General features: G+C 28.9%; 1 protein-coding gene across 1 annotated transcript; it reads left to right on the top strand.

The window, feature by feature from the left end:
* The first annotated feature begins 9,234 nt into the window (after positions 1-9,234).
* On the top strand, positions 9,235-11,557 carry LOC105776747 (bidirectional sugar transporter SWEET2a). The gene is made up of 6 exons (XM_012599628.2): positions 9,235-9,400; positions 9,636-9,672; positions 9,758-9,974; positions 10,052-10,210; positions 10,295-10,414; positions 10,949-11,557. The coding sequence occupies exons 1-6, from the start codon at positions 9,340-9,342 to the stop codon at positions 11,054-11,056; spliced, it is 702 nt and encodes a 233-aa protein (XP_012455082.1). The 5' UTR covers positions 9,235-9,339; the 3' UTR covers positions 11,057-11,557.
* The last annotated feature ends 3,690 nt before the right edge of the window (positions 11,558-15,247 follow it).

Genomic DNA, 15,247 nt, shown 5'->3' with positions numbered 1-15,247 from the left:
AAACATTTCATTTCATCAAGCATTCATATTTATAACCAATCAAAATCAAAACATTAATGAGCTAACGTTGGCCAATTTAACTTATTCATGCCATTATAACCAGAATCAAATCATCCAAAATTACTGATAGAACCAATGGACAGTGTGATATATCTCCGACAAGCTTCCAATCCAATCGAGCTTCCGATAATCATTTCAATGCATTTAATAATTATACATATTACCAATAAGAATTCAATTCCAATAATAAAACACATATTTATATAATATTCATCACCAAATAACATTCACTTTAATTAAAATTATACAGAATATAGTTCATACAAACTTACTAGGCTAAATTGCATAAATACCAAAATTCAGGGACATTTTGGTAATTTTTTATTTTCCTCAATTTCCACCCAATCTTGATCTAAATTAATATTTCATTCAATTTACTAATTTAAATAATAAAAAATTCATTTCATGCAATTTGATCACTTTTTGACATTTTTACAAATTTACCCTTAAAATTTTACTTTTATTCAATTTAGTCTCGATCCTAAAACATGCAATTTAACCATTTTAATGAAAACTCATGCTAGTTGAATAATTATATATTTTCCTCCTCCTACTCCTCTCAATTCCACATCCTTAATGTATATAACATGCTTATATATAACATTATCGTAATTTCACTATTTATTTATATGTTGATTCAAAGATATCCACTTGAGTCATAGTCACCAAATTATTTATATGTTGAGCTACGGAACTCCGAATTAAGATCTGCTAAATTTATATAAAACTAGACTCACGTATCTTCTTACAATAAAATTTTCAGAATTTATGGTTTAGCCAATCAGTGCAGTTTATTCTTTAAAGTCATCTCTATTCTGCTGTCTAACAGTTTCAACCCTTAAAATTTTACTTTTATTCAATTTAGTCCCTGATCCTAAAACATGCAAATTAACCATTTTAATGAAAACTCATGCTAGTTGAATAATTATATATTTTCCTCCTCCTCCTCTCCATTCCACATCCTTAATGTATATAACATGCTTATATATAACATTATTTATAATTTCACTATTTATTTATATGTTGATTCAAAGCTACCCACTTGAGTCATAGTCACCAAATTATTTATATATTGAGATATGAAACTCCGAATTAAGATCTGCTAAATTTATATGAAACTAAACTCACATATCTTATTACCATAAAATTTTCAGAATTTATGGTTTAGCCAATAAGTGCAGTTTATTCTTTAAAGTCATCCCTATTCTGTTGTCTGACAGTTTCAATCATTCTTCACTAAAAATTAATTATCTCCTCGTACGGGATTCGGATGATGTTAGCATTTGTTTTTATTGAAAATAGACTCATTAAGGATTTAAAAATATAAATTTAAGCCCCTAATTATTTTTCTAAATTTTTTGATGATTTTCCAAAATCAGAACAGGGGAACCTGAATTCATTCTGACATTGTCTCACAAAATTTATTATATCTCATGATTTAAAATTCCATTACTTACACCGTTTCTTCTATGAAAACTAGACTCAATAAGATTTAATGTTATATTTTTTTCATCCTCTAATTCGATCTCCACAATTTATGGTGATTTTTCAAATTTAACCTACTGCTGCTGTTCAAAACTGTTTTAGTGCAAAATGTTGATTACTAAGTTTATAACTCCCTTATTCCTTTTCTCTATAATATTTCTCATCTCTTTCACTTATTTCCTTCACTAATATAACAAGAACATAAAACCTTATATAAGAAAACTCTACTATAACATCATTTCTATACTTTTCAATAATATCAAACTTAAAAATATATTGAAATATTGATGTTCTTACCTTGTCCTATTAGTTTCAAACTTTAACTTGATTTTCTCTCTCCTCCAGCTTCTCTTTCTTGAATCTAACTTGATATTATAGCTCTCCATAGTCTCCTTGTTATCTTTCTCTCTTGATGGATATGGAAATTCTTTTGATTTCTAGGTGAAAATGGTGAATTTTTGGCGGAAGGACCAATTTGTAAAGAAAGCAAAACTTTCTTTCTTTCTCTCTTCTTCTCACGTTGGTGCATGAGAAGAAATGGTGGGATGGTGATTCTTCATCTTCCTTTTCTTATATATATTATAAATAAAATAATAATAAAATAATAAAATATTATTTAAAAATTAAATTAAAATATTAATAAACTAATATTTATTTAATTAATCTAAAATATTTTCAACATAATCATTGCCTTCTAGATTTCTCTCTCTTCTAATTGATCATTTTTCCCTTCATAATATTTAAAAATTACATCCTTGAGTCATCACTTAATTTGGTAAAATTACGATTTAGTCCTCAAAAATTTTCACATTTTCAATTTGGTCCTAATTCATCCATTTTTCATAGTTTTTAGATTATTCCACCCTTAAAATATTTGCACCATTGGTCCTTCAACTTTTTCATATTTGCACTTTACCCCCTCAAATTTTGAGTATTTACTCTTAATCAACAAAAATTTTCTCACTTTTGTGATTTAATCCTTTCTTGAATTAATATATCATAATATACTTCCCAATGCCATAACTCAAAAATTTCCTTTTTGTCACTTTATTTCTTTATTTTACTATATCAAGGATACCTACTTTCTTACTGTAGTAATTTTTGAGGTATTACAGTAGTAATTTTTGGGATATTACAATATTCGAATAGCTTGGAAAGCTCGTACAATGCCAACGTCTCAGACGTGGTCTTACATGTAATCAAACATCGATGCTACTGTCCCAGACAAGGTCTTACGCGTAAATCCCAAATCGATGCCAACGTCCCAGACGTGGTCTTACACGATAACTCATATCAGAATTTTATGTCATGACATATATATATCCCTATTATTCCTATGGTTCGTACAGGGCTTTCGGACATCGTAAATCCATCGATTCAAGCTCATAATTACTTCTCCCATACTTAAATCAATTCAAAATACACATATATAATTACTATAATTCAATTTGGCACAATTAAATACATTTCTATATGAATTTAACAACAATTAATTACTATGAACTTACCTCAGATGAAGACAAGCGGATGGAATCGACTACTCGACCACTTTCGACTTTTTCCGTTCTAATTCTGTTTTCTTTTGTTCTTGATCTAAATAAATTCAAATTTAGCTATTTAATAACACATTTCATTCAATTTAAACCACAAACACATAATTTGGGAAATTTTCAATTTATCCCCTAAAATTCACATTTTTCACAATTTAGTCCCTATTTCACAAAATCACAAAATACACAAAATTCATCAAAACCATGCCATAGCCGAATTTTCATAGGGTCCATAGCAACCCATTTATTTCATTTATTTCACATTTAAGCCCCAAAATTTTCTAATTTCACAAATAAATCCCTAATTTGGATTTTTATCAAAAATCACTTAATTAAACATGATAATCAAACATCAAAGATTTATTTTCCATCATCAAACAACAAAAATCTCAAGCTATCAACAATGACAATTCTCAAATTCATCATCAATTCTAAAAATTAAACCATGGGCTAAGTAATATACAAAGCAACGATCTCAAAAACGTAAAAATTATTAAAAATCGAGCTCAAAACATATCTTAATTAAGCTATGAATGTGCCGAAACCTAAAATGCTTCAATGGCTATTTCTTTCTTCCACATTCGGCCAAAAATATGAACATGCATGTCCACTTTCATGTTTTGTTTTATTTTATTATACGTTATTTTACTTTTTACTATTTTAACCTTATATTAGATCATAATATAAGTCACTTGAGCCATGGACATAAATGTCCACTAACTTATAATGGCATAATAACCTTTTAAGGACTCCCCATAAATTAAATCATAACAAATTAGCACATTAACAATGAGAATGCCACTTTTACTTTTTATGCGATTTAGCCCTTTTCACAAATTAAGCACATAAACGGATAAATTAAATCACAAAAATTTCACACATATCACTTCACATACTATAAGCACGGAAAATAATATTAAAATATTTTTTTGACTCGAATTTGTGGTCCCAAAACTACTGTTCGACTAGGGTCTAAACCGGGCTGTTACAGGATGTCCCTCGTCTGTTACGGAGTCGAAGTCAACTCGTTTGGAGTGGAGGCAACTTGGTCATAGGAGGGAAAAATGTATGACTGTTTCGTTGAAGAGATTCTCTTTTGGATGCAGGTTTTGAAAAGTTAGGACACTATGTTCATGAAAATTAGACCCGGGTTCATTTTGATTTGGCAGTGCACAAGACAAAGGCTAGAAGTCTTCCAGCTTCTAAGCACAGATTCAACTCAGTTAATTCCCTGTATAGTTCAAGATAGGCCCGTGGAGGGCTTTGGCAAAGATGGCGTTGTAAGAATTCGTGTCAAGGTGGAGATTGTTAGAATTGTGTGACCCAAATTCTAAGAGATTGCTTGCAAGTCAAGTTAAACATGTAACAGGCCGATTTAGGGCCCAGTCGGAACAGTGGTTTCGGGACCACAAATTCGATGAGGAAAAATTTTATTATCATTATATTTTTATGGTCTACAATTTCACGAAAGAATTTCGTGAAAATTCGTTCGAAAATTTTGTCGTTTGGGCACTCAATTTAGTCAAAAGGACTAAATTGTAAAAAGTGCAAAATTTGAGTTCTATATGTTAGAGGTGTCCAATTGTTATGAAATTTTAAATTGGAGGTCCTTATATGGTAATTAGACCATTGGTCAAGCTGCTAGACAAAAATGGACATGGTTAAGCATGTTTCCAAAGATTTTCATTAAGGGCATTTTGGTTATTTAGTTATTAAAATGAATTAAAAACAAAATTAAAAGCCAATTGTTGTCCATCTTCAAGCTAAGGCCGAATTTTACAAGGGTGAAGTCATAGTTAGGGTTTTCAAGCTTCCAAGCCTCATAGTAAGTGCATCCAAGCCTTGTTTTTAATTTTTTTTTTTACGTTTTTGGAGTCCTCGTAGCTCGGTTTAGCTTATTCTACCATTAATTCATGTTAGGGTTCATATTTGGAAAAATACCCTTTGGTGAAATGTGTTTATTTGATGTTTTATGGTAGAACATTAAGTTTGAAATTATGTTAAACAACTTTTGTTAGTCGATTTTAAGTGAAACCGAGTAAAATCGGTAAAAATACCTAATGTTCAGAAGTAAGTGTTAGAGTGGGAATTTGATGTTACCATAGAAGGGAAAAATGTTCAGCATGTTATAAAACATAAGAATAAGGGATGAAGTTTAATTTCCGAGCTTTGAGACAAAAGTGGAAATATGCAAAAGTTTAGGGGTAAAATTGTAATTTTGCCAAAAATTGAGTCGAGGGCTGTTTTGGATTAATGTGAATATTAAACAAGCTAAATTTGATATTATAGATCAAGAAGAACGTGGAATCAATCTCAACCGGGGAAAGGAAAAGATTTCAGATTAAATTGCAAAATCACTACATTTTGCACCGAGGTAAGTTGTATGTAAATAATACATCGTTTATAATTATTTTTAATATTTTGTTATAATATATGAGAAATGGTTGAATATGAAATAGTTATTTAACAATTAGAAATTTTTGAATATGAAATAGTTATTTAACAATTAGAAATTTAGTATTGATAGTTGAATTGAACAAAATTAGCTTGAATTGTGGATATATGATTGTCGAGTAAAAATTGAAGTAGCTCGAATCGAATTATTAAATTTGTTATGGTATTGGACTGAAATATTGGAAATTATGATTTTATTTCGGATAAATTGTAAAATATTGAAAAGTGAGAATCCCTGTTGGACCGTCGGAATAGGAAACGCTTGAATAAAGTACCTATGAACACGTGTGTAGTACTAAGTGCAGGCTACTACGTGTATCGATAGATAATGGTCACATTTGTAGTATTATGTGCAGGCTACTACGTGAACCATAAAGCTTGATCACGTGTGTAGTACTATGTGTAGGCTACTACATGTATCGGATGACAATGGTCACATGGGTGGTACTATGTGCAAACCATCGAATATTCGTTATTATTTCGACATGTTCAACGGGATATGAGTAATTGCAAACAAATATGAATATGTGATTGAAATGTGATAAATTGAAAAGGAGTAACTGGAGTGACAAAGTCTCGTACTGTGCCTACAAATTAAATTGGTATTGAATGTTGAATAAATTGTTATAGTGTTATATGAATGAGTGAAATTGAAACAGAATAGATTTGGGCAGTGACAATGACGTTAGTTTGAAAGAAAAGAATAGACAAAAGAGTTATATATTCTGAGGTATTGAACTTTTAGTGAGACAGGGTCAGAATGATTTCGAAATCCCCTGTTTTGATTTTGGAAAATCACTAAAATTGTACAAAAATAATTATGGTTTGTAATTTACATGCTTAAATTTCTCAGTGAGTCTATTTTTAAGAGAAACAAATGGGAACATCATTTGAATTCTGTACAAAGAGATAATTAATTTTTAGTGAAGAGGGGTCAGAGCTATCGAGCAGTGAAACAGGGGAAACTTTAAAGAATAAACTGTACTAATTGGCTAAACCAAAAATTCTGAAAATTTTATGGTAAGAAGATATACGAGTCTAGTTTCAGGGAAAATTTATGGATCTTAATTTGGAGTTCTGTAGCTCCAGATGAAAATAATTTAGTGACTATGACGCGAATAAACAGTTTGCTGGAACTTGAATAAAGAATGAATTTATGTGTGATTATGATTATATTATCTATGGAAATATGCTAGAAATTTGTTTGTTAATTACATACTTACTTACTAAGATATATGCTTATCTCTTTCTCTTTTCCCTTGTTTTATAGTGTTACCAAGTCAGCTCGGAAATCGAAGATTGTCAGAGATCCAGTCACACTATCAACTTCCTTTTGGGTATTTTAGTCAAAAATATTATTTTGGAATTATGGCATGTATAGAGGACTTGGTCATTTTGTTATGTGTCATAAGTTGTTCTGTATATACTATATAATAGTTTATTTTGTATAAGTCATCGATATGGACTAATATGGATTAAATTCCACGTGTATGGAATTTCAATGTTGTGTTGATAAATTTTAATGCAAGTATGTAAATGTTTAAATGCAAAAAGGGACTTTAAAATAAAATATAAAAAAATTAATTTTGTTAAAGTTCAGTAACGCCTCGTACTCGGTCCGGGCGTCTGACACGGGTAAGGGGGTGTTAAAAAACAAGATATATTTTCTTTCTAAAAGATTTAGTATTTATTAGTATAATATATTTAGCATTTATTAGCATAGTTTATTTGACTTACTAATTTAGTCTATAAATAGATTCTTTTACAACCTTAGAAAATACACTCATTAGAGATTAGAACTGATAACACATTTGGAGAATTTTGTGTTTACGTTTTGAGGGTTCTTTGTTTTTAGATTTTCGGGGTTTAGTTTTTATCTCCATCTTTTGTACTCTTCGTTCTTTTGCTGTTATAGTAAAATTATCTTTGCCCGTGGTTTTTTATCCTCTTTGGAGGGATTATTCCACGTTAAATTTGTGTGTTAGATTTCTCAAGTTATTTCGCTATTTTTTTACTCATTGTTTAATCGGGTCGATCCTAACAGTATTCAAACATGCCCAGTTTTATGACTCCCCTCGTCGTAGTTTATGCAACATGAATACCCATGTATCCTTCTACCTTTTAGTTTAGAAATGGTGTAATGCTTACATGTTTTGTCAAAATGTTCCTCATTGTATTTTTAGCCTTTATTGTTCATCAATCTTTGTTTTTTTTTTTTTCAAATTGCTTTTTTTTTTTAACAAATTTGATAAAAGTGCCATTAAAAGGTTAACGGATGATATGAAATTTCATATGTGAAATATTATTAATGAGATATAATTTATTACTTAGATAACCCAATAAAATAATTACATGTGAAAAATAATAAAATAAATAAATAGTTCAATTCAATATTTTGGTTTAATTTATTAATTATTTTCTTGAAACCTTTCAGTAAACAAATGTATACATCCATTTTGAAAACTTTTTTAGATAATTCATCCCGTTAATTTTTTTAATAATACTTTCATCAAATTTGTTAGAAAAATAGTTTGAAAGAAAAAGATTGATAGCCAAAAATACTTAAATATACAATTAAGATAATTTTAACAAAACATGTAAACATTAGTAACTAATTTTATCATTAAACATTTAAAAATTATTAAATAATTTCAGATTGAAATTATTATGCGAGTTAAAAGAGATATGAGTATCTTATAACGCATGTGGCTTACATAAATATACAGCGACATATTAGAAAAGTATCACATCAAGGGGAGCTTGGCAGCCTACTGAAGACTTTTACTTGAATCTGTGTCTATAATCCATCCTACACCACCACTAATCTTGATTTTGATTCTACACCATATATTTTATCTACCTTCTCTTTTATGGGGGGAGAAACAAATATATCCTCTCTTTTCTCTGTGTGTGGGGTTTGATTTGCATGAAAACATGAGTTCGTCAAATGATATCCCCTTTTTTTTTTTTTTAGTTTTTTTCTTTTTCTGTGTGTGGGGTTTGAATGTTTGATTTGCATGAAAACATGAGTTCATCAAATGGTGTCACTTAATTGTTGTGAACATATGTACCAGAAAGTAAACTAGTGTGTTTTTGGCTGTGAAAAGTGAGTCCAGGCTGAGCTGTTTTTTTAACTGATTGACAATGACTCAGTAAGAATCAATCATGAACCAGGTTTAATTCATTTAAAGAAATAATTTTACTATTTACGAGTTAACTCAAAGTGACCTGGTGAGCAAGACAGGCTACTCTGCCTCACCCCTGTATATTGAAGAATATTGTGATTTGTGAACACTGCTCAAACACGCAAAGACAAAACCAATTTGGCAATCAAAACTTATATGTATTTATTGGTGAATATATCAAAGAGGTCCTTCTTTTATAGGGGCCTAATCAAATTAGTCATTTTACTATTAACGGATCAATTTAATTTCATACTATTAAAAAAATCAAATAAAGTCAAATCAGAATAAAATTAATATTTACCGTTTATTATTAAAGGGTTTAATATTTTTAAGCTTTTGTGATTTTGTAAATGAAATTTTTGCAATTGAAAAAATACAGGAACTAAATTGATCTAGTCCCTATAATATAGGGACCTCCTAAGTATTTAAACTAAATTTATTTATGTGGTTTACAAGTTATCAGCATTCAGCAAGCTGAGTCTTATATGAACCAGAAGCTTTCTCTTGGGATTTATTTGCAAAAAGACAAAGCTAAAGAAATAAGTGGGGAGAAGCAAGATTAGGGGGAGAGAAAAAAAAAAGGAAATATATTTTGAGGTTTGCAAATGTCTTTAACAGTAATATCTTCAGTTTATGAAGTTTGCAGTGATGCAGCTGGTATTGCAGGTAGGCTATAGCTTCTCAAGCTTTCCTCTTCGATTATGATTAAGCTTAAGAGCTGTTCATATTATTTGCAGTATGCATGATGGGGGAACTTTGAACTTATATACTGAAATTTGATGCCTTCGAAATAAATAAAGATTTTCTGGGTTAAGGGTTTCCTTTTTCTTGTTCATCAAATGAAACAGTCAAATTCAGTCCTCACTTTGTTAATCTGTGTTGATTTTTAAAATTTTTGCAGGTAACATCTTTGCTTTTGGGCTGTTCTTGTCACCTATGTAAGTTTATTTGCACACTGAAAAAAAAAGAAGAAGCTGATACAAGGCTTGTTTTTACTGACATTTGTTACGTTGGTTTTTTTAGATCAACATTTAGGAGAATAATCAGAAATGGATCAACAGAACAATTTTCAGGGATGCCATACATATATGCTCTTTTGAACTGTTTGATTTGCCTTTGGTATGGGTTCCCCATTATATCTCCTGGTATTATCTTGGTGACAACTGTCAATTCCATTGGAGCTGTTTTTCAATTGATTTACATCATCATTTTCATTGCATATGCTGAAAAGCCAATGAAGGTAACTTTCTAAAAGAACTTTTAACTTTTTCCCATTTGCAAAATGATCTTTAATCTTATGATGTTTGTGCTTTGCAGCTGAAGATGTTGGGGTTCTTGGTATCGGTTTTCGCGGTGTTTGCTTCGATAGTTTTCGTGAGCCTCCAGTTCTTGAACTCATCGTCACGGCAACTTTTCGTCGGATATTTAAGCGTCGCGTCTTTGATTTCTATGTTTGCTTCTCCCCTGCTCATAATCGTAAGTTCCATTCGGATTTTTTCTATGTTTTAGAACCCGGAATCCCTTCTCATTCATGTTCTTGTTTCAACATTCATATGGCAGAATTTGGTGATCAAAATGAGAAGCGTTGAGTACATGCCGTTTTCACTCTCCCTGGCAACATTCTTGATGAGTTTAGCTTTCTTTGTATATGGATTGCTCAAGCACGATCCATTCATCTATGTAAGGTCCACCAAATCTTGGTTTTTGTTAAGAGATTTTCAATTTATTTAGGAAAAGTCTTTAAAGTATTACTCGTCCGGAGCCAGCGAATCCCTCAACAAGTTCAATATTGTTTTTAAGTTGGGATTTTGTCTTTTAGCTCTTTTGATAGCTGTATAGAGTTCATGGAATGAGAGCATTTTCTCAAATCGAACTGTGTGTGGTGCATGGCCATCTAGAAATGGAAGGTGAGTGTCACATGCTTAATAGGATTTGAACCCTTGCCCTTTATTCAAAGGTTGAAATCTTACCAAGCGCATGACACTCACGTCCCCTTAATAGGTAGCATTGTATTATGCACAGCTCGATCCAATGAGAAATCTTGAGCAGCTATTGAGAGATAAACCCTAATATGAAACAATATTGATCTTACTAAGGAATCCGTCAGTTCCATACGAACGAGATTTTAAAGATTTCTATTAAAGGAATTGAAAATCCCTTTCCTTGCGTAACTATTTAAATATTGTTCTAAAATATTGTGTGGCGTTGATACAGGCTCCCAATGGGATTGGAACAGTACTGGGGACAGTCCAATTGGCCTTGTATGCCTATTTCAAAAGAGCTTCACAAGGGGAATTGAGGCATCCATTGATTGTTCCTTGAAAGAGAGTTGAGCTTCGTGCATGAACTAGTTGGCATACAAGGTTTGTGACTGCTTCTCCTAACAATGTTGTCTTCAAGATTCGAATCTGAGTACTCTCTTTGAGAGTGCAATATTGTGCACTACCATTACACTGAACTACTTGTTGGCAATTCACATTTATTATTAATACGTATGTACCTATATATAGGGATCATAATGCAGAAGCTAATTCTTGTTGTAATTTAAATGAATGTATATCCATTAGATTTTAGATATGTAATATCATTGGTATCATCATCATACTGCTTTGAGAGGAAACTGTAGGACTTGGAGAAAGAAATAATTGAAGGAAGAAATTACCTGAATAATACGAATCCTTTTCGAGCTGATAAAGCTTCAATAACAGGATGAAGCTCTTTCTTTCCAATAGAGGAAATTGATTGAGTCTTGGACAATAATTTTGTAAATTAAATTCAGTAATTTTATATTTAGGAAACTACATTCATCATGATTTTTGTTTACCTTAGATTATATTTTAGTCACTTATGTTTGAAATGTAACGTTTTAACCACTTACATTATCATGTTGTAACATTTTAGTCACTGAGCCGTTAATTACCGTTAACGGTAAGCTGTTGTGGCAGATTAAATCATCATTTCAAATAAAAATTTTAGGTTAAATTATATAACTGATCTCTGTATTTTTTTGTTTTAATTAATATAAATTTTTTTGTTTTATATTCTTTAAAATTTTCTCTCTCTTTTCTTTATTTTTCATTATCTTCTATTTCTTCCTCTGTTTTCCCACATTCTCCATTTCTTTTAACATATCAGGAAGTCGAATTGGTAGTGAAGAAAGAAGCAAGAAGTCGAAAGCCATCATTGCCTATAACCAAAACCCATAAACCCATGCCATGCTTCTGTTTTCATTGTCAATTCGATTTCCTGATATGTTAAAAGAAATTGAGAAGGTAAGAAAACAGAGGGAGAAGCATAAGGGAATGAAAAAAAAGAAAAAAAAAGTTAAAAGAATATAAAAAAATTTAAATTGCTGATGACAATTAACGGTTTAGTAACTAAAATATTACAACACGATAACGTAAGTGACTAAAACGTCATATTTCACACATAAATGACTAAAATATTTTATTTAAATTTAATTATAATACATAAAACAATATTGTTGTAATAATAAAATAAGTTTTGAGGATGACTTGAATGAATTTTAAAGAGAAAAAAGATTTGGCCATTACCCAACTTAGGCCCCGTTCAGCAGTGCTTTTGAGATGAGTTTTTTTTTCTCAAAAATCACTTCTCACTTAAAAGTATTGCCAAAGATATCAATTGAGTAAAAATTTCAACTAAAAAAAAGAAGTGTTCTTTGGCATATGGAAAAGTTTAAAATTTTAACTTTTTCCTCGGCCAAAAGTGCTTTTGCTGCTATTTACATTTTTAATTTCAGTTTATCTTCTCCAAAAGACATGCTAGAATACTCATTTTTTTTTCATTTTTTTCTTTCTTCTGGTTTTCTTCTCTTTTGTTCATCTTTTAATTTCTCCACCAGTGAGTTTCTTTTTTTCTTCTTCTCTTCAAGTTGTTCATTTTTTTCTCTTTTAGTTTAATTGTTTTCTAATTGTTTAAATTTAATCACTAATATGAATTACTTAAAATATTTAAAATTAATATTATATATTAAAATATTAACAATAAGTTATAATAAATTATTTTTATATTCTTGCTAAAATATCATAATATTAACTAATTTGAACATTATTTAAATACATATTTGTTGTTTTATAATATCATGTCTAAAATGGATATTTTATTTCTCAAAATTATTTTTGACAAAGAATGTTAAACATTTAAATTTTAAACAAAACTTTTCAAAAGCATTTCGAAAAGCACTTTTAAAAACACTTTTCAAAAGTAATACTAAACTAGTCATTAAAGTTTCTAAATCCATCCGTTTGTATTTTTTTTAATTTATGTTAGCAATTTACATTGTACAATCCTATAATATAAATACTGAAAATTATGTTACAATTAAGCAGTTTATGTTTAAAATTGGCTTAATATAATATTTAGTACCTAAACTTAACCTTTTTTTAATTTGATACCTAAATTTTACTCTTTTTCTAATTTAGTATCTAATCTTTTTTGTTCAATTTGGTACTTGAACTTGACAAACATTTACAAATTACTCCAAGATACTAACAATTTTATTTTTATGAGATAGTAAAATAATCAATGTATGACCGATATGTGATGATGATATAATGTTTTTTCTTATATTTTATATGTTCAATTAATTTTAGTTTTAATTAACTTATTATTATTTTATTTATTGAAAATAATGAATTCTTTTAATTTGGATTCTTATTTAATATTAATTTGTTAAGCATAGCTCAATACCTATTTTTTAACATTAATTTCCTTTAATATTGGCAATATTTTTGTACCATAACAAAAAAAGTAACATTGTTAGTATTTTATGTAATTTGTATAACATTTAATAAATTTAGGAACCAAATTAGGGGAAAAAATGCCAAGTTCAGGTATCTAATTGGGCAAAAAAAAAATTAGACACCAAATTAGGAAAAAAAACCAAGTTCAGGTACCAAATGTTGTATTAAGCCTTAAAATTTTAATAGAATAAAAGTAAATGATATATTCATAAATATTAAATATTAAATATTAAATAATATGGATTATCTAAATTATACTTATCCATAGGTTGAATTACTTACCCAAGCCCAAAGTTCCGCATGAAATTTGGGTGATTTTGGATAAAAATATTGTAGACTTGAACAAAAAAGTAAAGCTATTTAAAATATAGATTGGGTTCAAGCTCATGCTTGAGTCTAGCTCGACCCATTTCTGTATTTATTATATATTATATAATTTATAGTAATATATAATATTATAATGTAAATATTAAAAATTTGTTAAGATGCTTATATATAAAAAATTATATATAATTATTAAATATTAAATTAAAAATATTATAACTAATCCAAAAAAAACAACATAGATGAGCTTTGAATGAGTCTGGATTAAGCATTTACAGATATAAACATGTTTAGGTAAAATTTTATACCCATGTTTCTAACTAGGCTGGGCTTTGACAAATATAAAGCATGCTAATATCATGCTTAAACCTAGTCATAACCTGATCCGACTCAGCTCATGAACACCTTTAACTAAATAAATTTAGGGTTAGCCACATATAAAGGTTTAATGAAAAATTGAGGCCTATATATCAAGTTGGGCCAATAAATTTTATATAGTGTTGATACTATGCATGAGCTCAACCCAAATCCAACTTTACTTTATCAACCCTTCTAATCTCTGGAACTTGAAATGAATCCTACCCTTTTTTCAAATCTATAATATATTATTATTTTTATATATAAATAATTTATATGGTCTGAAAATTTAATACATTATATTGTAATGTAAATATTAATAAATATGCCTAATAAAATAAAATGTTACATAATGATTTTTAGTACAATTTTATTCAAATCCAAGCTGTTTTGGAAGAAGATAAACACTCAATAAATAAGTCACAACTTGAGTTGAAATATTACATAATAATACTAAAAGATATATATAATTATTAAAGATTAAATAAATTTTAATTTGCGACTTAAGTAAAATTTAAAATCAATATTTTAAATTGAAAAATATATATAATTCGATATCATAAACTCAACTCAGATCTAATCTGACCTAATCTATAAATATGTTTAATCTTATTTTATCCACAATATATGCAATATTTATTTTATATTTTTGTTGCCCTCAAAAAATATCAACACAAATAAGATATTTTTTTGAGGGCAACACAAATAAGATATTTAATGATGACAGTCTGGGCCACATCAACATTATTATTATCTTTTGTTAAAGTCAACACTAAAATCTACAAACTATGTACTTCTTTAAACCTATTAATTTTCCTCCCCATTCTTAATTTAATGGTAAAATATTTAATATTTATATTTTTTTGAGTCTGTTAAATTTAATCATCGACATTTAAAAAATATTAAATTGATTTTTAATGAAAATATTTTAACTCGAATGACAATTCACATGTATCTATAATAATTTTTAAAAATTTATGAATTTTTTTGAGTTTTAATTTTACTAAAATTTTTATAATTTTAATTATTCGTTGACATGATATATAAAACAATTAGTGTCGACTAA

Source organism: Gossypium raimondii, chromosome 10 (assembly GCF_025698545.1).
Source record: "Gossypium raimondii isolate GPD5lz chromosome 10, ASM2569854v1, whole genome shotgun sequence".
Taxonomy (NCBI): domain Eukaryota; kingdom Viridiplantae; phylum Streptophyta; class Magnoliopsida; order Malvales; family Malvaceae; genus Gossypium; species Gossypium raimondii.
This window is presented reverse-complemented; position numbering and strand designations above follow the sequence as displayed.